At 48.6% G+C, this 27,535-nt stretch overlaps 1 protein-coding gene across 3 annotated transcripts in view; it reads right to left on the minus strand.

Annotated features, from left to right (window-relative positions):
- Window positions 1–27,535, minus strand: part of sorbs2b (sorbin and SH3 domain containing 2b) — a 78,102-nt gene that overhangs the window by 41,670 nt on the left and 8,897 nt on the right. For all 3 annotated transcript variants that reach the window (XM_041904010.2, XM_041904029.2, XM_041904021.2), the window contains exon 3: window positions 3,818–3,876. In XM_041904010.2, the coding sequence (XP_041759944.2) occupies window positions 3,818–3,827 (10 nt within the window). In that variant the 5' untranslated portion in view covers window positions 3,828–3,876. The remainder of the gene's footprint in view (window positions 1–3,817; window positions 3,877–27,535) is intronic.

Consider the following 27,535-nt stretch of genomic DNA (forward strand, 5'->3'; position numbering starts at 1 on the left):
GACAGGGAAGTGCTATGGGGAGTTAGAGTGAGAGACAGGGAAGTGCTATGGGGAGTTAAGAGTGAGAGACAGGGAAGTGCTATGGGAAGTTAAGAGTGAGAGACAGGGAAGTGCTATGGGGAGTTAAGAGTGAGAGACAGGGAAGTGCCCTGGGGAGTTAAGAGAGAGAGACAGGGAAGTGCTATGGAGAGTTAAGAGTGAGAGACAGGGAAGTGCTATGGGAAGTTAAGAGTGAGAGACAGGGAAGTGCTATGGGAAGTTAAGAGTGAGAGACAGGGAAGTGCTATGGGAAGTTAAGAGTGAGAGACAGGGAAGTGCTATGGGGAGTTAAGAGTGAGAGACAGGGAAGTGCTATGGGGAGTTAGAGTGAGAGACAGGGAAGTGCTATGGGGAGTTAAGAGTGAGAGACAGGGAAGTGCTATGGGGAGTTAAGAGTGAGAGACAGGGAAGTGCCCTGGGGAGTTAAGAGTGAGAGACAGGGAAGTGCTATGGGGAGTTAGAGTGAGAGACAGGGAAGTGCTATGGGGAGTTAAGAGTGAGAGACAGGGAAGTGCTATGGGGAGTTAAGAGTGAGAGACAGGGAAGTGCTATGGGGAGTTAGAGTGAGAGACAGGGGAGTGCTATGGGGAGTTAAGAGTGAGAGACAGGGAAGTGCTATGGGGAGTTAGAGTGAGAGACAGGGAAGTGCTATGGGGAGTTAGAGTGAGAGACAGGGAAGTGCTATGGGGAGTTAAGAGTGAGAGACAGGGAAGTGCTATGGGGAGTTAGAGTGAGAGACAGGGAAGTGCTATGGGGAGTTAAGAGTGAGAGACAGGGAAGTGCTATGGGGAGTTAAGAGTGAGAGACAGGGAAGTGCCCTGGGGAGTTAAGAGTGAGAGACAGGGAAGTGCTATGGGGAGTTAAGAGTGAGAGACAGGGAAGTGCTATGGGGAGTTAGAGTGAGACAGGGAAGTGCTATGGGGAGTTAAGAGTGAGAGACAGGGAAGTGCTATGGGGAGTTAGAGTGAGAGACAGGGAAGTGCTATGGGGAGTTAGAGTAAGAGACAGGGAAGTACTATGGGGAGTTAAGAGTGAGAGACAGGGAAGCCCCCCCCCCAACAAAGACACAGACACAAGCCTCCCCAACAAAGACAGACTCCCAACAAAGACACAGACACAAGCCCCCCCAACAGACAGACAAGCCCCCCAAAGCAAATGCATAAAAATAAGGCATCATGGCAAAAAAGATTAAGCATATGAAGAAGATTAACCCAAATCATGCCTGATCCCAATGAAATTAAATAAAGCATTCTGTCACATAATGCAAGTCATTGTGCATGCAAGGCAGGATTATCTGATGAAAACTGTCATTAGAATTTTGGTACTGAATATATGGACATGAAATACAGTTGAAGTCGGAGGTTTACATACACTTAGGTTGAAGTCATTAAAACTCGTTTTTCAACCACTCTACAAATTTCTTGTTAACAAACTATAGTTTTGGCAAGTCGGTTAGGACATCTACTTTGTGCATGACACAAGTAATTTTTCCAACAATTGTTTACAGACAGATTATTTCACTTATAATTCACTGTATCACAATTCCAGTGGGTCAGAAGTTTACATACACTAAATTGACTGTGCCTTTAAACAGCTTGGAAAATTCCAGAAAATGATGTTATGGCTTTAGAAGCTTCTGATAGGCTAATTGACATCATTTGAGTCAATTGGAGGTGTACCTGTGGATGTATTTCAAGGCCTACCTTCAAACTCAGTGCCTCTTTGCTTGACATCATGGGAAAATCAAAAGAAATCAGCCAAGACCTCAGAAAAAAAATTGTAGACCTCCACCAGTCTGGTTCATCCTTGGGAGCAATTTCCAAATGCCTGAAGGTACCACGTTCATCTGTACAAACAATAGTACGCAAGTATAAACACCATGGGACCACGCAGCAGTCATACCGCTCAGGAAGGAGACGCGTTCTGTCTCCTAGAGATGAACGTACTTTGGTGCGAAAAGTGCAAATCAATCCCAGAACAACAGCAAAGGACATTGTGAAGATGCTGGAGGAAACAGGTACAAAAGTATCTATATTCACAGTAAAACGAGTCCTATATCGACATAACCTGAAAGGCCGCTCAGCAAGGAAGAAGCCACTGCTCCAAAACCACCATAAAAATGCCAGACTACGGTTTGCAACTGCACATGGGGACAAAGATAGTACTTTTTGGAGAAATGTCCTCTGGTCTGATGAAACAAAAATAGAACAGTTTGGCCATAATGACCATCGTTATGTTTGGAGGAAAAAGGGGGACGCTTGCAAGCCGAAGATAACCATCCCAACCGTGAAGCACGGGGGTGGCAGCATCATGCTGTGGGGATGCTTTGCTGCAAGAGGGACTGGTGCATTTCACAAAATAGATGGCATCATGAGGAAGGAAAATTATGTGGATATATTGAAGCAACATCTCAAGACATCAGTCAGGAAGTTAAAGCTTGGTCGCAAATGGGTCTTCCAAATGGACAATGACCCCAAGCATACTTCCAAAGTTGTGGCAAAATGGCCTAAGGACAACAAAGTCAAGGTATTGGAGTGGTCATCACAAAGCCCTGACCTCAATCCTATAGAAAATGTGTGGGCAGAACTGAAAAAGCGTGTGCGAGCAAGGAGGCCTACAAATCTGACTCAGTTACACCAGCTCTGTCAGGAGGAATGGGACAAAATTCACCCAACCTATTGTGGGAAGCTTGTGGAAGGATACCTGAAACGTTTGACCCAAGTTAAACAATTTAAAGACAATGCTACTAATTGAGTATACGTAAACTTCTGACCCACTGGGCATGTGATGAAATAAATAAAAGCTTAAATAAATCCTTCTCTCTACTATTATTCTGACATTTCACATTCATCAAATAAAGTGGTGATCCTAACTGACCTAAGACAGGGAATTTTTACTAGGATTAAATGTCAGGAATTGTGAAAAACTGAGTTTAAATGTATTTGGCTAAGGTGTATGTAAACTTCCGACTTCAACTGTATGTATAGTACATTGAAATAGGTTCAATTTCTATTGTAGATTTGATGGGCTGATAATAGGAAACGTATCCTGGATCATTTCGAGCAGCTCTCACAGAAAACTCATCAGAAAGCGTAGCATGGCGGTGCATAATGCAGGCCTATCTCACACAGCGGGAGTGACTGCATGCACAATGCAAATATCTGAGGATTGTTCCATAAGAAACTATGTAGGCCTAATACAGCATTATTTCAATGGGCAAACTTTGAAAAGTGATCTGCCCGCTTTTATTCCAGTGCTTTAATATGAGGAATGCGAGGAAATCACATGCAACTGAGAAAATAGATTTTATCCCAAATGCCAACACGGACAATGCCTTGCAATAAGAAGAGAGGCAGAATTATAATTTCCTCATGACTCATACAAAAAGCATCCTGGCTAGGGCCTGCCGCTTACAGGAAGAGCTGTCTGGCTGGGACGTAGACATGGGTAAACAATCAGAGTTACTTTACTTTTTTTTTTTTTTGTTCTATTCATTGCATCTCTGGGGTGTGGAATGGCCAGTTATTTTGTAAGCCGCGGAGCTTCCTTTAATATCTTGGAGAAAAGTCAAGCCCACAAAATGAGACTCACAAACAGGCCCGGTTTACCAGAGCCATGAGATGAATGCCCAGTCACTTCCAGCTCTGTTGGACAAAGGCCTAGAGAGAGGACTGCTTTGTGTGGCTGTTTTGAATAAAGAAAAGGCTGAACGATTGAATGATATTCAAAGAGACCCTTTGAAGAAGAGCAATACAACTGTCCACCGGCAGATACACACCTGTATTCATGTTGAAGATCTCTCCTTGTCGCAGCAGCGTTTCAAACAATCACACTAACCTATAAAACAGAAAGACAACTCTTTAGTTTCACCCTAAACAGATTAAAGGCACACTGTGGTATCTGAGGCTGACTGTTCAAAAGATCCTATATCCTATTCTATACAGTACAGTATGAAATTGTGTTGTTCTGGTATATACAAAACAAATAGTCTTGATATACACTATACAGTAGACATTGCCTGTGTCAGCACTGCCGTAGTATTAGAAACACGGTGCAATGTAGGCTGTCCCCAATGTAGTGAATTTGTCACTGGAGCAGCCAGCTTGGCAGGAAGACCTACAGTGGCTTGCGAAAGTATTCACCCCCCCCCAAGTCAATACTTTGTAGAGCCACCTTTTGCAGCAATTACAGCTGCAAGTTTCTTGGGGTATGTCTCTATAAGCTTGGCACATCTAGCCACTGGGTTTTTTGCCCATTCTTCAAGGTAAAACTGCTCCAGCTCCTTCAAGTTGGATGGGTTCCGCTGGTGTACAGCAATCTTTAAGTCATACCACAGATTCTCAATTGGATTGAGGTCTGGGCTTTGACTAGGCCATTCCAGGACATTTAAATGTTTCCCCTTAAACCACTCGAGTGTTGCTTCAGCAGTATGCTTAGGGTCATTGTCCTGCTGGAAGGTGAACCTCCATTCCAGTCTCAAATCTCTGTAAGACTGAAACAGGTTTCCCTCAAGAATTTCCCTGTATTTAGCGCCATCCATCATTCCTCCAATTCTGACCAGTTTCCCAGTCCCTGCCGATGAAAAACATCCCCACAGCATGATGCTGCCACCACCATGCTTCACTGTGGGGATGGTGTTCTCAGGGTGATGAGAGGTGTTGGGTTTGCGCCAGACATAGTGTTTTCCTTGATGGCCAAAAAGCTCAATTTTAGTCTCATCTGACCAGAGTACCTTCTTCCATATGTTTGGGGAGTCTCCCACATGCCTTTTGGCGAACACCAAACATGTTTGCTTATTTTTTTCTTTAAGCAAAGGCTTTTTTCTGGCCACTCTTCCGTAAAGTCCAGCTCTGTGGAGTGTATGGCTTAAAGTGGTCCTATGGACAGATACTCCAATCTCCACTGTAGAGCTTTGCAGCTCCTTCAGGGTTATCTTTGGTCTCTTTGTTGCCTCTCTGATTAATGCCCTCCTTGCCTGGTCCATGAGTTTTGGTGGGCGGCCCTCTCTTGGCAGGTTTGTTGTGGTACCATATTCTTTCCATTTTTTAATAATGGATTTAATGGTGCTCCATGGGATGTTCAAAGTTTCGGATATTTTTTTATAACCCAACCCTGATCTGTACTTCTCCATTACTTTGTCCCTGACCTGTTTGGAGAGCTCCTTGGTCTTCATGGTGCCGCTTGCTTGGTGGTGTCCCTTGCTTAGTGGTGTTGCAGACTCTGGGGCCTTTCAGAACAGGTGTATATATACTGAGATCATGTGACAGATCATGTGACACTTAAATTGCACACAGGTGGACTTTATTTAACTAATTATGTGACTTCTGAAGGTAGGTTGCACCAGATCTTATTTAGGGGCTTCATAGCAAAGGGGTGAATACATATGCACGCAAAACTTTTCCGTTATTTATTTTGTATAATTTGTTGAAAGAAGTAATTTTTTTCATTTCACTTCACCAATTTGGACTATTTTGTGTTTGTCCATTACATGAAATCCAAATAAAAATCAATTTAAATTACAGGTTGTAATGCAACAAAATAGGAAAAACGCCAAGGGGTATGAATACTTTTGCAAGGCACTGTACCTGAACATCAGCATGAATCCCAAATGGCACCCTATTCCCTATTTAGTGCATTCCTTTTGACCAGGATGCCATTTAGGATACACCCTCAGCCTCACCCTTGCCTATCCGGATGGATCTGAGGCAGGCAGGCTGTGAAAGGCGATACCTGCACCGAGTTCTGCCACAGAAACACGCAGTCAGGCAGCGCTGTATTCAAATCCACCTCCAGCCAGGCCTCAGAAACCACACCTATTGGTCTGCCTGCTCTTATCCATCACTCTCCGTGCGTCAATGCTTAGCAAGGCATGTAATAAGGCAAGGCCGTAATGTACCGCTGCACAAGGATTTATGTGAAGGAAGAGAGCTCTGCTGCTCTACAGCCTTGTGGAATGATAGATGCAGTATATTTACCAAATACTTGACGGTATAAACGCTGCTGCCTGCTTCCTCCTATGGCGTACACCCTTCTATTCTCCTGGTGACAATGCTTATCTAGGTCGTTTAAATGGTGTATTAGTTCCTTTGTACAACAACATGATCTCATGACTCACACTATTTGACTGTCCTACAAAATGTTGGCACAGACCTCATGCAGACCAGTACATGTATCATGGTAGACAGTCTGCCTTCTGTTGGCCACATGCCTGACATACACGTGTCGATGCTGGCACACACTGGAGGGGACAGCTGTGGACAAAACAGAAGCACCTGCTCCATCTTTGCGCATTGTTTAAAAAATTGGAATTATGTATCCCACTGATTAACTGTGTAAACTGTTGATTGATTATTCCTCATGATTAGTGCAAAGCGATTTTTGTGATTGTGATCATTTTATTTGTAAATGCAGACAGCTATAGACGATGCATAATGGAATGATGAGGAATGATGCATCACATGTAGTTCTCCTATCAGGTTTCATGGGGATGCAGCAGCAGAAGCAGGACCAATGTACGCTGATTGATCAATTCAGAAGTGGGTTCGATCCCCGGGACCACCCATACACAAAAATGTATGCACGCACGACTGTAAGTTGCTTTGGATAAAAGCGTCTGCTAAATGGCATATTATATTATTATTATTATAGAACACTCCTATTTACAGGCAGCTAAATATACCAACCGTACCAATCCATGCTAGAAATGCCTTACAACAACACAAACATGCAACGTGATCAGCTGAACATCTAAAGTCATGTACAGTTCCCAGTCATATATCTAAACCAGAGAGGGGGGGGGCGGGTGTTACTTAATATGGCGCCCTAATAAAAAAGGGGGCTCCTAAAGTCACACCCCAAATAAATCTACACACATCTCCCCTCTCATAAAGCCAGTCATCAGAGGGTTCCGTTTCTCAAAGACACAAATGTAGCAGGGATTAAACAGGGGTTGTAATGGCCTGCCAGCGATAAATGAGGCACAGATGAGGATATTATATTTCAAGGGAGCAGACTCATGGCGACACAGCAGCTGGAGGGAGAGGTAAAAAGGGGAGGGAGGGTCCCAGGGCTGGACCCACACACCAACCAGCCAGCCTGATCAGGGCTGGACCCACACACCAACACCAACTAGCCAGCCTGAGAAACCCTGGAGGCTGGAGCAGCCAGCTAACCAGCCAGCCAGAAAGTCAGACAGCCAGCCAGCACCCTATGAGCACGGAATATCACAGGACACCCTGAGGATGGTATAGCCTGGAGGTGTGGCAGTAGGAGGTGTGGCAGTGGGAGTATCTCCGATCTTGTCTGCAAGAGTTATAGCAAGTTTCCTCATACTATCCATTTAATGATCCTACTCCAGGAGGCAACCTTAGGAGGCAGAGCCAGGACCCAGATGGCTAGGCAGAGGCAAATGTCATTACTTACGTTAATGGGGACTGACTGGGGACACAGCTCGTAAACACACAGGGACATCCTGACCTGGCTGACTCAGTGCAGAGTACCACGGGTGAGACACACTGTACTGTAGATTAGATTAATCAGATACTTTTGTGCAGACAGAGTGTTCCCTTTGATATTCAATTTGTACAGCTCCTCTAAGAATCTAATCACGAGATCTTACATTTCCCAGACAGTAGTAGAGAAGCATTGTACTGTATCACAATACAGCATAATGAGATATTTAAATGCAAGCCCTTCCACCTCTTACTTCTCAACTAGTACAACTTGCATAGAAAATATCTGTAAGGTTCATCCTTTAAATGTGGACTGGATTCCCCAAAAAATTAAATAAAAAAGAGTTAAGTCTAAGAAGGTGATGAATGATGATAATTTTAGCCCCTAGCCTATAACATAATGTGTGTTTTACATAATCAATATAAAATGGGAGAGCCCCGATTGTTTTGTTTGTTAGCGGCGGTGGCGGCGGCCATCTTGGTGACTCGACTGTTCCTTGTTTGATGCCTGTTTGATGTCCTCTTTTGGGCAACTCATGATGGGCTTGGCCAGACACAGAGACAGGAATCATCTCACACTCTTGATGTTAAGTCACACTCTTGCGTGGCAAACCCATGAAACCTATGCCTGGCACCTCAATGACAAGGAGCCATGGAGACAAGACAGGGACTCAATGTTCCAACCACAGAACTAGTACAGTGGCTTGCGAAAGTATTCACCTGTCACGATCGTCGAATTGAGTAGACCAAGGCGCAGCGTGAGATTTGTACATCTTATTTAATTAAGTGTACACACAATAAACAAAACAATAAACGATACGTGAAGTCCACGGTACAAACACAAAACCAACTGGAACAAGATCCCACAACCATTGTGGGAAAACAGCCTGTATAAATATGGCTCCCAATCAGAGACAACCAGCAACAGCTGACACTCGTTGCCTCTGATTGGGAACCACTCTGGCCAACACAGAAATACAATCCTAGACTGTGAACATAGAAACACAAACACATAGAATATACACACCCTGGCTCAACATATAGAGTCCCCAGAGCCAGGGTGTGACAGTACCCCCCCCCCAAAGGCGCGGACTGCGACCGCGCCTCCACATAAACCAAACAGGGGAGGGCTGGGTGGGCATTCCTCCTCGGAGGCGGTTCCGGCTCCGGGCTTGCCCACCACCCTCCAATAATCCCCCCGTAACGGCCCTGGTCCGGTCTGGCCCCGCTGGCTGGAGCTGGACTGGACATCGAAGGAGCGGATTGCTTAAGCTCCGGTGTGGAGCAGCTGACCGGTACCTGATCAGGCACCGGTGACCCAGGCACGGGTTGTGCCGGACTGACGACGCGCACCCCTGGCTTGGTGCGTGGAGCAGGCACGGGTTGTGCCGGACTGACGACGCGCACCCCTGGCTTGGTGCGTGGAGCAGGAACGGGCCGGACCGGGCTGACGATGCGCACCCCTGGCTTGGTGCGTGGAGCAGCAACGGGCCGGACCGGGCTGACGATGTGCACCCCTGGCTTGGTGCGTGGAGCAGGAACGGGCCGGACCGGGCTGGACGATGCGCACCCCTGGTTTGGTGCGTGGAGCAGCAACGGGCCGGACCGGGCTGACGATACGCACCCCTGGCTTCGTGCGTGGAGCAGGAACGGGCCGTACCGGGCTGACGATCGCGCACCCCTGGCTTGGTGCGTGGAGCAGGAACGGGCCGTACCGGGCTGACGACTCGCACCCCTGGCTTGGTGCGTGGAGCAGGAACGGGCCTTACCAGGCTGACGACTCGCACCCCTGGCTTGGTGCGTGGAGCAGGAACAGGCCGGGCCGGGCTGGCGACTCGCACCCCTGGCTTGGTGCGGGTGGCAGGAACAGGCCGGGCCGGGCTGGCGACGCGCACCGTAGGCTTGGTGCGAGTGGCAGGAACAGGCCGGGCCGGGCTGGCGACGCGCACCGTAGGCTTGGTGCGAGTGGCAGGAACAGGCCGGGCCGGGCTGGCGACGTGCACCGTAGGCTTGGTGCGAGTGGCAGGAACAGGCCGGGCTGGCGACGGCGCACCGTAGGCTTGGTGCGAGTGGCAGGAACAGGCCGGGCCGGGCTGGCGACGCACACCGTAGGCTTGGTGCGAGTGGCAGGAACAGGCCGGGCCGGGCTGGCGACGCGCACCGTAGGCTTGGTGCAGTGGCAGGAACAGGCCAGGCCGGGCTGGCGACGCGCACCGTAGGCTTGGTGCGAGGGGCAGGAACAGGCCGGGCTGGCGACGCGCACCGTAGGCTTGGTGCGAGTGGCAGGAACAGGCCAGGCCGGGCTGGCGACGCGCACCGTAGGCTTGGTGCGAGGGGCAGGAACAGGCCGGGCTGGCAACGCGCACCGTATACTTGGTGCGAGGGACAGGAACAGACCGTACTGGGAACACACACCACTGGCCTTAAACGGGGATCAGGAACGGGCCGGACCGGACTGGCAATACACCTCAGTACCTCTCGCCGTGCCTCTACATCTTCCTTCCCTCTTCTCACCAATGGCTCCCGTAACCTGGTGGCCTTCTGAACTCGCCCCTTATCTGCCTCCAGCAGCCCCGTCGTCCATGCCATGTGCCCCCCCCTAAAATTTATTTGGGGTTGCCTCTCGCCTGTCCGACGTTGACCCGTTTGGCGCCGCTGCTCCTCTCTACGGCGCGCCTCCACCGTCTCTTCCCACGGACGCCGATCCATCCCGGCCTGTATCTCCTTCCAAGTCCAGGACCCTTTCCGTCCAATATCTCCTCCCATGTCCAGGCTGCCTGCTCCTGGACACGCTGCTTGGTCCTGGTATGGTGGGATCTTCTGCCACGATCGTCGAATTGAGTAGACCAAGGCGCAGCGTGAGATTTGTACATCTTATTTAATTAAGTGTACACACAATAAACAAAACAATAAACGATACGTGAAGTCCACGGTACAAACACAAAACCAACTGGAACAAGATCCCACAACCATTGTGGGAAAACAGCCTGTATAAATATGGCTCCCAATCAGAGACAACCAGCAACAGCTGACACTCGTTGCCTCTGATTGGGAACCACTCTGGCCAACACAGAAATACAATCCTAGACTGTGAACATAGAAACAAAAAACACATAGAATATACACACCCTGGCTCAACATATAGAGTCCCCAGAGCCAGGGTGTGACATCACCCCCCTTGGCATTCTTCCTATTTTGTTGCTTACAACCTGGAATTAGAATTGATTTTTTTGGGGTTTGTATAATTTGATTTACACAACATGCCTACCACTTTGAAGATGCAAAATATGTTTTATTGTGAAACAAATAAGACAAAAAAACAGAAAACTTGAGCGTGCATAACTATTCACCCCCCCAAAGTCAATACTTTTGTCACGACTTCCGCCGAGGCTGCCTCCCCTCCTTGTTCGAGCAGGTTTCGGCGTTTGTCGTCACCGGCTTACTAGCTACTGCCGATCCCATTCTCATCACTCCACTTGTCATGTCTTGTCTTGTCAATCACACACACCTGGTGCTCATTCCCCTAATTAGTATGTGTATATGTGTTCCCTCTGTTCCTCTTGTCTTTGTGAGTGATTGTTTCATTGTGAGAGCGAGTAGCTCGGTTGAGCTACTCTTCCATTTGTTATTGCCAAGGTGGAATATTTCCCTTGTGATAATTTCGTTTTGACGCTTGGTGCGTTTTATTTATGTAAATGGAATAAACTCTGGACTTTGGTGTTTTACCTCCTGCGCTTGACTCCTTCATTCACACCGCGTCACAGAATCACTCACCCACTGAATGGAGTCCGCAGGAGAAGACCGCATGCCTGGAGTTGTGGCAAGGGTCCAGGAGCATTCCTCGATGCTGGCCAGCTTGGGGGGAGCGATGGATCGGGTTCTTCAGGTAGTACAACGCCTGGAGAAGAGAGGACCTGATCTATCGAGACCAGCTGGTCAACCGGATCCAGCCACCTACACCCCAGCCCCTGGAGGGATCCAGATATCCCGGCCACTGGGACGGCAGTGCGATGTAAGGGATTTCTGCTCCAACTAGAGTTGTATTTCTCCAGCATCAGGCCGGCGCCACTGGAGCGGGAGAAGGTATCTGTCCTCGTTTCCTGCCTTTGTGGGAGAGCCCTGGAGTGGGCCAACGCGGTGTGGAACGAGGGAGGTGACGCGTTGGAGGACTACAGGGAGTTTGCTCGCCTCTTTCGGGCCGTTTTCGATCACCCGCCTGAGGGTCGAGAGGCGGGCGAACGACTGGTCCATCTGAGGCAGAGGACAAGGACCGCACAGGACTACGCGCTGGAGTTCCGGATGCTGGCAGCGGGGTCCGGGTGGAACGAGCGGGCCCTGATCGACCATTTCCAGTGCCACCTAAGGGAGGATGTCCGATGGGAGCTAGCCTGCCGTGATGCCATGCTATTGTTCTCCCAACTGGTGGACATGGCCATCCGGCTGGACAATCTGCTAGCAGCCAGAGGACGTCCTGGTAGGGGTCTGCCCGTTCCCACTCCGGACGACTCTGACCCCGAGCAGATGGAGCTGGGGGGAGCCGCCGGTCGAGAGAGCGCAGGAGGATTATGAATACCTCGGGGCATTATGAATACCTGGTGATGCCCTACGGTTTGATGAATGCTCCATCCGTTTTCCAGTCCTTTGTGAACGAGGTGTTTCGGGACGTGCTTGGTCGCGGTGTGGTGGTCTACATCGATGACATCCTGGTGTATTCCTCTACGCGCGCCAAGCATGTGTCCCTGGTTCGCAAGGTACTGGTCCGACTGCTGGAAAATGATCTTTATGCCAAGGCAGAGAAGTGTGAGTTTTTCCAGCAGTCAATCTCCTTCCTCGGATACCGCATTACTACCACAGGTGTGGAGATGGAGGGAGATCGCATTTCAGCCGTGCGTAATTGGCCGACTCCAACCACGGTGAAGGAGGTGTAGTGCTTCCTTGGCTTTGCCAACTACTATCGGAGGTTTATTCGGGGCTTTGGCAAGGTCGCAGCTCCCATTACCTCCTTGTTGAAGGGTGGGCCGTCCCGGCGCCGCTGGTCTGCTGAGGCTGATTTGGCCTTCAGTAGATTGCGGGGTCTGTTCACCTCCGCCCCGGTACTGGCTCACCCCGATCCATCACTACCGTTCGTAGTGGAGGTGGATGCGTCCGAGGTAGGGATAGGCGCTGTCTTGTCCCAATGCTCGGGCACGCCACCCAAGCTCTGCCCCTGTGCATTCTTTTCGAAGAAGCTCAGCTCGGCGGAGCAGAACTACGGCGTTGGTGATCGGGAGCTGCTGGCTGTTGTCCGAGCTTTGACGGTGTGGAGGCATTGGCTTGAAGGGGTGAAACACCCTTTCCTCGTCTGGACAGATCACCATAACCTGGAGTACATTCGGGCAGCGACGAGGCTGAAACCTCGCCAGGCCAGGTGGGCCCTCTTCTTCACCCGGTTTGATTTCACACTCTCATACATTCCGGGTACGAAGAATGTGAAGGCAGACGCACTGTCTCGGCTGTATGACACAGAGGAGAGGCCCAGAGACAACACCCCCATACTCCCGGCCTCATGCATTGTGGCGCCGGTAGTATGGGCGATGGACGCAGATATAGCGCAGGCATTACGCACAGATCCATCTCCACCGCAGTGTCCAGCTGGGCTGCAGTACATGCCTGCGCTTTTCTGTGATCGTCTGATCTACTGGGCACACACGTCACCCTCCTCTGGTCATCCAGGTATCGTACAATGCGCTGCCTGACCGAGAAGTACTGGTGGCCTAACTTGGCTAAGGACGTGAGGGTGTATGTTTCCTCCTGCTCAGTGTGCGCCCAGAGTAAGGCACCTAGGCACCTCCCAGCGGGTAAGCTACAACCTTTACCAGTTTCATAACGACCATGGTCTCACCTTAGTATTGATTTTCTTACTGATCTTCCCTTACTGATTTTCTTACTGATTGATTTTCTTACTGATTTTCTTACTGATCTTCTACCAGAGGATATCGTGTCCGACCGAGGTCCCCAGTTCACGTCTAGAGTCTGGAAGGCGCTCATGGAACGTCTGGGGGTCTCGGTCAGCCTGACCTCTGGATTTCACCCCAAGAGTAATGGGCAGGTGGAAACGGTGAATCAAGATGTGGGTAGGTTCCTGCGGCCCTACTGTCAGGACCGGCCGGGGGAGTGGTCGATGTTCCTGCCATGGGCATAATACGCTCAGAACTCTCTCCGCCACCCACCTTCCAATGTGTTTTGGGTTACCAACCGTTCCTGGCACCGTGGCACCAGAGCCAGCTCCTGCGGTGGATGACTGGTTTCGGCGGGCGGAGGAGACTTGGGATGCTGCCCACGTTCGCCTCCAGCGCGCCGTGCGTCGTCAGAAGGCGAACGCTGACCGCCACCGCAGGGAGGCCCCGGTTTTCATGAGGAGGATAAACGAGGTTACATACAGGTTGTTACTCCCCCCTGATTACCGTATTAACCCCTCGTTTCATGTGTCCCTCCTCAGGCCGGTGGTAGCTGGTCCGCTCCAGTAGTCTGAGGAGCGGGAGGTTCCTCCACCTCCTCTGGACATCGAGGGGGCCCCGGCATACTCGGTCGATCCCATACTGGATTCGAGGCGTCGGGCCTTCAGTATCTCGTGGAGTGGGAGGGGTACGGTCCGGAGGAACGGTGCTGGGTCCCAAGGAGGGACATCCTCGATCCCTCCCTGTTGAGGGATTTCCACTGTCGTCACCCGACTCGCCCTGCTCCGCGTCCTCCTGGCCACGCGTCAAGGGGGGGTACTGTCACGACTTCCGCCAAGGCTGCCTCCCCTCCTTGTTCGGGCAGGTTTCGGCGTTCATCGTCACCGGCTTACTAGCTACTTCCGATCCCATTCTCATCACTCCACTTGTCATGTCTTGTCTTGTCAATCACACACACCTGCTGCTCATTCCCCTAAGTAGTATGTGTATAAGTGTTCCCTCTGTTCCCCTTGTCTTTGTGAGTGATTGTTTCATTGTGAGAGCGAGTAGCTCGATTGAGCTAATCTTCCATTTGTTATTGCCAAGGTGGAATATTTCCCTTGTGATAGTTTCGTTTTGATGCTTTGTGCGTTTTATTTATGTAAATGGTATAAACTCTGGACTTCGGTGTTTAACCTCCTGCGCCTGACTCCTTCATTCACACCTCATCACAACTTTGTAGAGCAACCTTTTGCAGCAATTATAGCTGCAAGTCTCTTGGGGTATGTCTCTATAAGCTTGGCACATCTAGCCACTGGGTTTTTTGCCCTTTCTTCAAGGCAAAACTGCTCCAGCTCCTTCAAGTTGGATGGGTTCCGCTGGTGTACAGCAATGTTTAAGTCATACCACAGATTCTCAATTTGATTGAGGTCTGGGCTTTGACTAGGCCATTCCAATACATTTAAATGTTTCCCCTTAAACCACTCAAGTGTTGCTTTAGCAGTATGCTTAGGGTCAATGTCCTGCTGGAAGGTGAACCTCTGTCCCAGTCTCAAATCTCTGGAAGACTGAAACAGGTTTCCCTCAAGACTTTCCCTGTATTTAGCGCCATCCATCATTCCTTCAATTCTGACCAGTTTCCCAGTCCCTGCCGATGAAAAACATCCCCACAGCATGATGCTGCCACCACCATGCTTCACTGTGGGGATGGTGTTCTCGGGGTGATGAGAGGTGTTGGTTTTGCGCCAGACATAGCGTTTTCCTTGATGGCCAAAAAGCTCAATTTTAGTCTCATCTGACCAGAGTACCTTCTTCCATATGTTTGGGGAGTCTCCCACATGCCTTTTGCCGAAAACAAAATGTGTTCGCTTATTTTTTTCTTTAAGCAATGGCTTTTTTCTGGCCACTCTTCTGTAAAGCCCAGCTCTGTGGAGTGTATGGCTTAAAGTGGTCCTATGGACCGATACTCCAATCTCCGCTGTGGAGCTTTGCATCTCCTTCAGGGTTATCTTTGGGCTCTTTGTTGCCTCTCTGATTAATGCCCTCCTTGCCTGGTCCGTGAGTTTTGGTGGGCGGCCCTCTCTTGGCAGGTTTGTTGTGGTGGCATATTCTTTCCATTTTTTAATAACGGATTTAATGGTGCTCCGTGGGATGTTCAAAGTTTCTGATGTTTTTTTATAACCCAACCCTGATCTGTACTTCTCCACAACTTTGTCCCTGACCTGTTTGGAGAGCTCCTTGGTCTTCATGGTGCCGCTTGCTTGGTGGTGCCCCTTGCTTAGTGGTGTTGCAGACTCTGGGGCCTTTCAGAACAGGTGTATATATACTGAGATCATGTGACAGATCATGTGACACTTAGATTGCACACAGGTGGACTTTATTTAACAAATTATGTGACTTCTGAAGGTAATTGGTTGCACCAGATCTTATTTAGGGGCTTCATAGCAAAGGGGGTGAATACATATGCACGCACCACTTTTCCGTTTTTTATTTTAAATATTTTTTTTCATTTCACTTCACCAATTTGGACTATTTTGTGTATGTCCATTACAAGAAATCCAAATACAAATCCATTTAAATTACAGGTTGTAATGCAACAAAATTGGAAAAACGCCAAGGGGGATGGCAAGGGGGATGAATACTTTTGAAAGGCACTGTATGATTAGAATGACTAGAATGATTAGAATTAGAATGCCTAGATTGGTTCTATTTCTATGGTTCCAACATGGTATACAGTGAGGGAAAAAAGTATTTGATCCCCTGCTGATTTTGTACGTTTGCCCATTGACAAAGACATGATCAGTCTATAATTTTAATGGTAGGTTTATTTGAACAGTGAGAGACAGAATAACAACAACAAAATCCAGAAAAACGCATGTCAAAAATGTTATAAATTGATTTGCATTTTAATGAGGGAAATAAGTATTTCACCCCTCTGCAAAACATTACTTAGTACTTGGTGGCAAAACCCTTGTTGGCAATCACAGAGGTCAGACCTTTCTTGTAGTTGGCCACCAGGTTTGCACACATCTCAGAAGGGATTTTGTCCCACTCCTCTTTGCAGATCTTCTCCAAGTCATTAAGGTTTCGAGGCTGACGTTTGGCAACTCGAACCTTCAGCTCCCTCCACAGATTTTCTATGGGATTAAGGTCTGGAGACTGGCTAGGCCACTCCAGGACCTTAATGTGCTTCTTCTTGAGCCACTCCTTTGTTGCCTTGGCCATGTGTTTTGGGTCATTGTCATGCTGGAATACCCATCCACGACCCATTTTAAATGCCCTGGCTGAGGGAACGAGATTCTCACCCAAGATTTGACGGTACATGGCCCGTCCATCGTCCCTTTGATGCGTTGAAGGTGTCCTGTCCCCTTAGCAGAAAAACACCCCCAAAGCATAATGTTTCGACCTCCATGTTTGACAGTGGGGATGGTGTTCTTGGGGTCATAGGCAGCATTCCTCCTCCTCCAAACACGGCGAGTTGAGTTGATGCCAAAGAGCTTGATTTTGGTCTCATCTGACCACAACACTTTCACCCAGTTTTCCTCTGAATCATAGGAGCCAGAAATCTTTCTGATTGAGAGGGTGTCAAATACTTATTTCCATCATTAAAATGCAAATCAATTTATAACATTTTTTACATGCGTTTTTCTGGATTTTTTTGTTGTTATTCTGTCTCTCACTGTTCAAATAAACCTACCGTTAAAATTATAGACTGATAATTTCTTTGTCAGTGGGCAATTGTACAAAATCAGCAGGGGATCAAATATTTTTTTCCCTCACAGTACAGTCAACATACTACTATCTCTACAGGCATGACAATGAGGAGTTCCAGGAGGGGATTTCTCTGCTCTTTCCAGCAAGTTGCTTAAAATACCGTTATCATTTGTATAATATGTCTATAGGAAGTTGGTTACCAGTCACGAACAACTAACATTTGCTCAATGCAGAGTGGCCATTCAGGACAATAAACCATGTATTTACCCATTGGCCCTAACAGAGATGAGAATTTCAGACATCCATAAAATGGTACACAGATTGATAGCTACTTACTACAGTATATGGTTGTTTTAGTAATATCCCCATCCTAATCAGTGGCGGTCAGTGCCGTTTAAGATGAGGGAGGACGATACATTTTTTAAATGCGCATGGCCTTATTTCTATTACAGCATATTGGATGACTGTCATTCATATTCCATTCACCCAGTTTAACGTCGATAGGTTTAGGCTACTACATGATACTAAAATTGTACCTATACCCATCATGAGGTTGCTACAACCTATGAATTCAACGTAGGTGCACACAGGTCGAGAGAAAGATTGAAGGTGAAAGACAGTGACACATGGACAGACAGTGACACATTCAATACCGCCTTGAACACTCTTGCCTGCATCTAGCTGACCTATGTGTAATCATTAGTCGAACAGTTGCAAACGAGAGTTTCTATTGGACAAATTCAGGTATGTTTATCCCCGTTTTGTTCCTTTTGCTTCCATTTAAGAAACGTTTTTCAACAGAATCGGCGGAATGAATACAACCCTGATCACACTCAAACAGTTGACTTTCATAGCAGCCACATACAAACAAATGGTAGGCCACACAAGCTCACAGAAAGGGACCGCCGAGTGCTGAAGCGCGTAGCGCGTAAAAATTATCTGTCCTCGGTTGCAACACTCACTACCAAGTTCCAAACTGCCTCTGGAAGCAACGTCAGCACAATAACTGTTCGTCGGGAGCTTCATGAAATGGGTTTCCATGGCCGAGCAGCCGCACACAAGCATAAGATCACCATGCGCAATGCCAAGTGTCGGCTGGAGTGGTGTAAAGCTTGCCGCCATTGGACTCTGGAGCAGTGGAAACACATTCTCTGGAGTGATTAATCACTCTTCACCATCTGGCAGTCTGACGGACAAATCTGGGTTTGGCGGATGCCAGGAGAACGCTACCTGCCCCAACACATAGTGCCAACTGTAAAGTTTGGTAGAGGAGGAATAATTTGTCTGGGGCTGATTTTCATGGTTCGGGCTAGGCCCCTTAGTTTCACTGAAGGAAATCTTAACGCTACAGCATACAATTACATTCTAGACAATTCTGTGCTTCTAACTTTGTGGCAACAGTTTGGGGAAGGCCCTTTCCTGTTTCAACATGACAATGCCCCTGTGCACAAAGCGAGGTCCATACAGAAATGGTTTGTTGAGATTGGTGTGGAAGAACTTGACTGGCCTGCACAGGGCCCTGACCTCAACCCCATCAAACACCTTTGTTAACATCCCTGTTAGTGAGCATTTCTCCTTTGCCAAGATAATCCATCCACCTGAGAGGTGTGACATCTCAAGAAGCTGATTAAACAGCATGATCATTACAAAGGTGCACCTTGTGCTGGGGACAATAAAAGGCCACTCTAAAATGTGCCGTTTTGTCACACAACACAATACCACAGATGTCTCAAGTTTTGAGGGAGCGTGTAATTGGCATGCTGACTGAAGGAATGTCCACCAGAGCTGTTGCCAGGGAATTAAATGTTCATTTCTGTACCATAAACCGCTTCCAATGTCGTTTTAGAGACCATGTGTAACCACACCATCCCAGGACCTCCACATCAGGCTTCTTCACCTGTGGGATTGTCTGAGACCAACCACCCGGACAGCTGATGAAACTGTGGGTTTGCACAACCGAAGAATTTATGCACAAACTGTCAGAAACCATTTCAGGGAAGCTCATCTGCGTGCTCCTCGTCCTCACCAGGGTCTTGACCTGACTGCAGTTCGGCGTCGTATCCGACTTCAGTGGGCAAATGCTCACCTTCGATGGCCACTGGCACACTGGAGAAGTGTGCTCTTCACGGATGAATCCCAGTTTCAACTGTACTGGGCAGATGGCAGACATTGAGTATGGCGTTGTGTGGGCGCGCGGTTTGCTGATGTCAACGTTGTGAACAGAGTGCCCCATGGTTGCGGTGGGTTATGGTATGGGCAGGCATAAGCTACAGTGGGGAAAAAAAGTATTTAGTCAGCCACCAATTGTGCAAGTTCTCCCACTTAAAAAGATGAGAGAGGCCTGTAATTTTCATCATAGGTACATGTCAACTATGACAGACAAAATGAGAAATAAAATTCCAGAAAATCACATAGTAGGATTTTTAATGAATTTATTTGCAAATGATGGTGGAAAATAAGTATTTGGTCAATGACAAAAGTTTCTCAATACTTTGTTATATACCCTTTGTTGGCAATGACACAGGTCAAACGTTTTCTGTAAGTCTTCACAAGGTTTTCACACACTGTTGCTGGTATTTTGGCCCATTCCTCCATGCAGATCTCCTCTAGAGCAGTGATGTTTTGGGGCTGTCGCTGGGCAACACGGACTTTCAACTCCCCTCCAAAGATTTTCTATGGGGTTGAGATCTGGAGACTGGCTAGGCCACTCCAGGACCTTGAAATGCTTCTTACGAAGCCTCTCCTTCGTTGCCCGGGCGGTGTGTTTGGGATCATTGTCATGCTGAAAGACCCAGCCACGTTTCATCTTCAATGCCCTTGCTGATGGAAGGAGGTTTTCACTCAAAATCTCACGATACATGGCCCCATTCATTATTTCCTTTACACGGATCAGTCGTCCTGGTCCCTTTGCAGAAAAACAGCCCCAAAGCATGATGTTTCCACCCCCATGCTTCACAGTAGGTATGGTGCAACTCAGCATTCTTTGTCCTCCAAACACGACGAGTTGAGTTTTACCTAAAAGTTATATTTTGGTTTCATCTGACCATATGACATTCTCCCAATCCTCTTCTGGATCATCCAAATGCACTCTAGCAAACTTCAGACGGGCCTGGACATGTACTGGCTTAAGCAGGGGGACACGTCTGGCACTGCAGGATTTGAGTCCCTGGCGGCGTAGTGTGTTACTGATGGTAGGCTTTGTTACTTTGGTCCCAGCTCTCTGCAGGTCATTCACTAGGTCCCCCCGTGTGGTTCTGGGATTTTTGCTCACCATTCTTGTGATCATTTTGACCCCACGGGGTGAGAACTTGCGTGGAGCCCCAGATCGAGGGAGATTATCAGTGGTCTTGTATGTCTTCCATTTCCTAATAATTGCTCCCACAGTTGATTTCTTCAAACCAAGCTGCTTACCTATTGCAGGTTCAGTCTTCCCAGCCTGGTGCAGGTCTACAATTTTGTTTCTGGTGTCCTTTGACAGCTCTTTGGTCTTGGCCATAGTGGAGTTTGGAGTGTGACTGTTTGAGGTAGTGGACAGGTGTCTTTTATACTGATAACAAGTTCAAACAGGTGCCATTAATACAGGTAATGTTACGGTCCGGCACTGTTGGTCCTGTTCCTGCTGGTTTTCCTTTCCCTTTTTCCCTGTGTGTGTTGTTTGTGTCTGTCTCCCCCTGCTGTGCAGCCCAGTCAGAGGATCTAGGTCAGGGGGCGTGGCCATTCTCTCACAAGATCAGTTACATCCAGCTGCAGCTCATTGTCACCAATCAACCAGCAGTTATCTACCCGGGCTGGACACCTCTCCAGCGCCAGTTCGTTCCTACACTACCTGTGGTAACTTGGCCCCGTACAGCAATCTCAGTTTAGTTGTACTCTCTCAGTATTATAGTTGTTTCTGCCACGTTTGTAACCTGTCTCTCCTTCGATTAGATCTCGTCTGTTCCTGCTGCCTGCCTGCCTGCCATTCCCACGCCGCAACCTGCTCTGTTGTCTGATATCCTCGTCATCCAGCTCTCAGGACTACTGGCTCTCCACCCTACTCAGCTCCTACCCCGGCCTGAAGCTACTCCACCCTGAACTGCTTCTCTCTACCAAAACACGCTGAATAAACTACATCATAATTCACCCTCTTTGTCCGTGTGTCCGTCTCGGCACCTGAGTCCCCCACCCCAGCCTAATAGGTAACGAGTGGAGGACAGAGGAGCCTCTTAAAGAAGAAGTTACAGGTCTGTGAGAGCCAGAAATCTTGCTTGTTTGTAGGTGACCAAATACTTATTTTCCACCATCATTTGCAAATAAATTCATTAAAAATCCTACAATGTGATTTTCTGGAAAAAAAATTCTCAATTTGTCTGTCATAGTTGACGTGTACCTATGATGGAAATTACAGGCCTCTCTCATCTTTTTAAGTGGGAGAACTTGCACAATTGGTGGCTGACTAAATACTTTTTTTCCCTACTGTACCTACAACAAACACAATTGCATTTTATTGATGGCAATTTGAATGCACAGAAATACCGTGATGAGATCCTGAGGCCCATTGTTGTGCCATTCATCCACCACCATCACCTCGTGTTTCAGCATAATAATGCACGGCCCCATGTCGCAAGGATCTGTACACAATTCATGGAAGCTGAAAATGTCCCAGTTCTTCCATGGCCTGCATACTCACCAGACATGTCACCCATTGTGCATGTTTGGGATGCTCTGGATCGACATGTACGACAGCGTGTTCCAGTTCCCGCCAATATCTAGCAACTTCGCACAGCCATTGAAGAGGAGTAGGACAACATTCCACAGGCCACAATCAACAGCCTGATCAACTCTATGTGAAGGAGATGTGTCATGCTGCTTGAGGCAAATGGTGGTCACACAAGATACTGACTGATTTTCTGATCCACGCCCCTACTTTTTTTTAAAGGTATATGTGACCAACAGATGCATATCTGTATTCCCAGTCATGTGAATTGACTGATTTCCTTATATGAACTGTAACTCAGTAAAATCTTTGAAATTGTTGCACGTTTATATTTTAGTTCAGTGTAGATACAGTAGTATAACAACCTGCACTTCACTTGTCCTTCAGAAGTCAGAGCCAAGCTGCTCCACACTGAGGCTGTGTCCCAAATGGCACCCTATTCCCTTGATAGTGCACTACTTTTGACCAGAGCCTTATAGGGAATAGGGTGCCATTTGGGACCGAGCTAGAGGAACAGGCTCTTCTACAGATGCATCTAGATGGTTCAGAGCCTATATATAAACATGGCTATAAATCACATCATAAACTGTCACTTGGTGTGATTGGAATAGGCAGCACAGTCAGCAAGCAACATAACAAACCATAATAATATAAAGTAGCCTATTACGCAAAATACACAAAAACTGCTATCAAAGAACACACATTACGAACCTGTTGTTGTAAAAGTGTAAATGGGTTGCCTTGTTTGATGATGATGTTTGTTGTTAGATAAAATACCTGTCTAGTCTAAATCTAGTGCAGTTGGAGAGCTGGAAGAAGTGCAGATTATGATAGGCCTCTGGGGTTCTCAACCAACCAAAATCTACCTTAATCTTCAACAAGCTTCTCTCCCAGCTGAAATCACACAGCATCTGAGCTACAGCAGGACTGAGAGAAGAGACTGCTCTCTGCACAGAGAATGCAGAAAGCGTTGGAAAAAAGGCATCCAAAATCTCTGCTTCCCTACTGAATTACTGAATTAGATTCAGGCTATTTATGTAAAGTATATTTGTGAACAAAGAATGTGAACACAAACAAGTCTTATGCGACCTAAAAATTGATTTCTGGATCTGGATCCACAATCCCATTAAGTGAAGGACAGGCCAGTTTAAGTGTTGTTCAGCTACTGTTTATTAATTCTGGAGGACAGTACACAGGGCATTTCTGGGGATTATATGTTAAGAACCAGAGATAATTCACTTAACTGCTCCCATGTGTTTTGGTACTCCGTGTCACTATAAGAACATTGTTGTTGGGAAAGAGAAAAGGTTATATTGAATTGTGTCACACCCTGGCTCTGGGACTCTTTATGTTGAGCCAGGGTGTGTTCATTTCTATGTGTGTATTTCTATGTTGGTGTTCATTCTAGTTTGTTGTATTCTATGTTTGCCTGAGTGACTCCCAATCAGAGGCAACGAGTGTCAGCTGTTGGCTGGTTGTCTCTGATTGGGAGCCATATTTAAACTGTATGTTTTCCCTTTGTGGTTGTGGGTTTTTGTTCCGTGTTCGGTCATTGATACCGTGGACGTCACGAGTCGTGTTTTGTTTTGTGTTTTGACGCTTTAACTAATTAAAGTCATGTTTGTTCATCACGCTGCGCCTTGGTCTACTCCTTACCTCGACCTTGACAGAAAAACCCACCATGCAACGACCAAGCAGCGTGTCCAGGGGCAGCTCTTGGGCTGGACATGGGAGGAAGCGCCGGGAGAAAAGACGGTGGAGGCGTGCCGTAGAGAGGAGCTACGGCGTGATCAGGGTCGTCGTCGGACGGTCGTGAGGCAACCCCAGAATTTTTTTTAGGGGGGGCACACGGCATGGACGACGGGGCTGACGGAGGAGAAAAGGGGGCGGATCCAGAAGGCCACCAGGCCAGGGGTTCACCGCCCTGTACGTCCTAGTGCGGATGCCTCACACAGAGTGTGTGAGGGTAGGCATTCAGCCAGGACGGGTGGTGGCCGCTCTTCACTCCAGGCCTCCTATCCGTCTCCCACAGCCCGGTTCGGCCTGTCCCTGCTCCACGCACCAAGCCTACGGTGTGCGTCGCCAGCCCAGCCCGGCCTGTCCCTGCTCCACGCACCAAGCCTACGGTGTGCGTCGACAGCCCAGCCCGGCCTGTCCCTGCTCCACGCACTAAACCTACTGTGTGCGTCGCCAGCCCAGTCCGGCCTGTCCCTGCTCCACGCACCAAGCCTACGGTGTGCGTCGACAGCCCAGCCCGGCCTGTCCCTGCTCCACGCACCAAGCCTACGGTGTGCGTCGACAGCCCAGCCCGGCCTGTCCCTGCTCCACGCACCAAGCCTACGGTGTGCGTCGACAGCCCAGCCCGGCCTGTCCCTGCTCCACGCACCAAGCCTACGGTGTGCGTCGACAGCCCAGCCCGGCCTGTCCCTGCTCCACGCACCAAGCCTACGGTGTGCGTCGACAGCCCAGCCCGGCCTGTCCCTGCTCCACGCACTAAACCTACGGTGCACGTCGCCAGCCCGGTCCGGCCTGTTCCTGCCACCCGCACCAAGTCTACGGTGCGCGTCGCCAGCCCGGTCCGGCCTGTTCTTGCCACCCGCACCAAGTCTACGGTGCGCGTCGCCAGCCCAACCCGGCCTGTTCCTGCCACTCGCACCAAACCTACGGTGCGCGTCGCCAGCCCGGTCCGGCCTGTTCCTGCCACTCGCACTAAGCCAGGGGTGCGAGAAGTCAGCCTGGTAAGGCCCGTCCCTCTTCCACGCACCAAGCCAGGGGTGCGAGTAGTCAGCCTGGTAAGGCCCGTTCCTTCTCCACGCACCAAGCCAGGGGTGCGAGTCGTCAGCCTGGTAAGGCCCGTTCCTCCTCCACGCATCAAGCCAGGGGTGCGCGTCGTCAGCCTGGTAAGGCCCGTTCCTCCTCCACGCACCAAGCCAGGGGTGCGAGTCGACAGCCTGGTAAGGATCGCTCCTGTTAAGTCCAGTCCTGCTCCAGCCGGCGGGGCCAGACTGGACCAGGGGTACTATGGGGGGTGTATTGGAGGGTGGTGGTCAAGGCCGGAGCCAGAACCGCCGCCGAGGAGGTATGCCCGCCCAGCCCTCCTTGGTTTGTTTAGTTGAGGCGCGGTCGCAGTCTTCGCCTTTAGGGGGGGGTACTGTCACACCCTGGCTCTGGGACTCTTTATGTTGAGCCAGGGTGTGTTCATTTCTATGTGTGTATTTCTATGTTGGTGTTCATTCTAGTTTGTTGTATTCTATGTTTGCCTGAGTGACTCCCAATCAGAGGCAACGAGTGTCAGCTGTTGGCTGGTTGTCTCTGATTGGGAGCCATATTTAAACTGTATGTTTTCCCTTTGTGGTTGTGGGTTTTTGTTCCGTGTTCGGTCATTGATACCATGGACGTCACGAGTCGTGTTTTGTTTTGTGTTTTGACGCTTTAACTAATTAAAGTCATGTTTGTTCATCACGCTGCGCCTTGGTCTACTCCTTACCTCGACCTTGACAAATTGTGAGCTGGCAAGATGACAGTTTGACAGCACCGCTCCAAGTGTGTACCTGTGAGAGTGAGAGGACGATGGAGCATACGCCTATTTTACACCAACCTCTGCTACTACTATTTAACCTGGTTTCATTCTTTGCCACAGCACCTACCTACAGTAGGTAGAGGTACAACAAGGATAATGCAGAACTCAGCACAGGAGAAAACCTTGCATTTTCAGAACCCTGTCATTCCAAGCAATGGGGGGTAAATGTTAAAGTCCTGCACTGCTCTTGCTGTGCAGGCACTGGCAGAATGCATTCCTTAAAAAGTCAAAGACTCGTTCAGTATGGATCCTCAAGGGGAATGCACTGGCTCCAATTGGCTGTTTCCCAGCTTGGCAGATTTTCCACATACACTCTCACTCACAGCCATGTCAATAGCTCTACATTCTACACATCCATGTCAATAGCTCTACATTCTACACATCCATGTCAATAGCTCAACATTCTGCACATCCATGTCAATAGCTCTACATTCTACACATCCATGTCAATAGCTCTACATTCTACACAGCCATGTCAATAGCTCTACATTCTACACATCCATGTCAATAGCTCTACATTCTACACATCCATGTCAATAGCTCTACATTCTACACATCCATGTCAATAGCTCTATATTCTACACATCCATGTCAATAGCTCTACATTCTACACATCCATGTCAATAGCTCTACATTCTACACATCCATGTCAATAGCTCTACATTCTACACATCCATGTCAATAGCTCTACATTCTACACATCCATGTCAATAGCTCTATATTCTACACATTCTAACACATACTGTATGAAGAGGAGTCAGATGAAGACAGGCAGCAGGCAGTAATAAAATGCTACAGTGTCTCTCAGACTGTCTCAATGAGGGTAGTGGGTTGGGTTCCTACCCCCTCGCACACAGTGCCAACCAGGGTTAAGTGGGAGCCAGGCAATGCATACACAAGCATCCCATAGCAGGCATGGTGCCGGAATTCTCTCCTTAATGTTACCAAACAAATATCTCCCTGGGAAGGAGATTCACAGCCGCCTCCGCTCTGCAGCAGGGCAGCACGGCTAAGGACGTGTCCCAGATGGCACCCTATTCCCTATATAGTGCACTACTTTGGACCAGAGCCCTATGGGCCCTAGTCCAAAGTAGTGCACTATAAAGGGAATAGGGGGCCATTTGGTACGCACCCTAAATTCCTTCCAGTAGTGGCCAGTCCCTGGGGTCTGAGAAGCATCTGTTAATTGGGTGTTTAACCTTTGGCGAAATCCCCTGCTGATCATCAACTAATAAGCTAAGAAAGACGAGTATTCTAAGAAGGCTTCTAACACAAGATCATCTCTCAGATAACAGTTTCAAATTGGGAGCTTCAAACAGCTTGCTCATGAGATCTCTGACAGATATAATGATTAGAGCCTAGATGTGTTCAAATTTAGTAGTAAACATGAAACACATTATAATGCACTAAGACCCATTTAATAGTCAATTCAAAAACACTAATCCTCAAAAAACAACCACAGAAGATACCAAACACTTCCTCACAATACAACCAAAAACACATGAGACATGAGCTATGTTTCAGGAAACAGCGGTACAGTCACAGAAAAGTCACTCCTTCACGGTGGTACAAAGTTAAGACAAAGTTAAAAATACCCCGGTCATTCAAGCCCTCCAGCACAGCCTGGAGAGAGAGAGGCTAGCTGCCAGAGAGTCTGGAGAGAGAGATGCTAGCTGCCAGAGAGTCTGGGGAGAGAGAGGCTAGCTGCCAGAGAGTCTGGGGAGAGAGAGGCTAGCTGCCAGAGAGTCTGGAGAGAGAGAGGCTAGCTGGCAGAGAGTCTGGAGAGAGAGAGGCTAGCTGCCAGAGAGTCTGGGGAGAGAGAGGCTAGCTGCCAGAGAGTCTGGAGAGAGAGAGAGAGGCTAGCTGCCAGAGAGTCTAGGGAGAGAGATGCTAGCTGCCAGAGAGTCTGGAGAGAGAGAGAGAGGCTAGCTGCCAGAGAGTCTGGGGAGAGAGAGGCTAGCTGCCAGAGAGTCTGGAGAGAGAGAGAGGCTAGCTGCCAGAGAGTCTGGAGAGAGAGAGAGGCTAGCTGCCAGAGAGTCTGGAGAGAGAGGCTAGCTGGCAGAGAGTCTGGAGAGAGAGAGAGGCTAGCTGCCAGAGAGTCTGGGGAGAGAGAGGCTAGCTGCCAGAGAGTCTGGGGAGA

Source organism: Coregonus clupeaformis, chromosome 2, assembly GCF_020615455.1.
Source record: "Coregonus clupeaformis isolate EN_2021a chromosome 2, ASM2061545v1, whole genome shotgun sequence".
Taxonomy (NCBI): domain Eukaryota; kingdom Metazoa; phylum Chordata; class Actinopteri; order Salmoniformes; family Salmonidae; genus Coregonus; species Coregonus clupeaformis.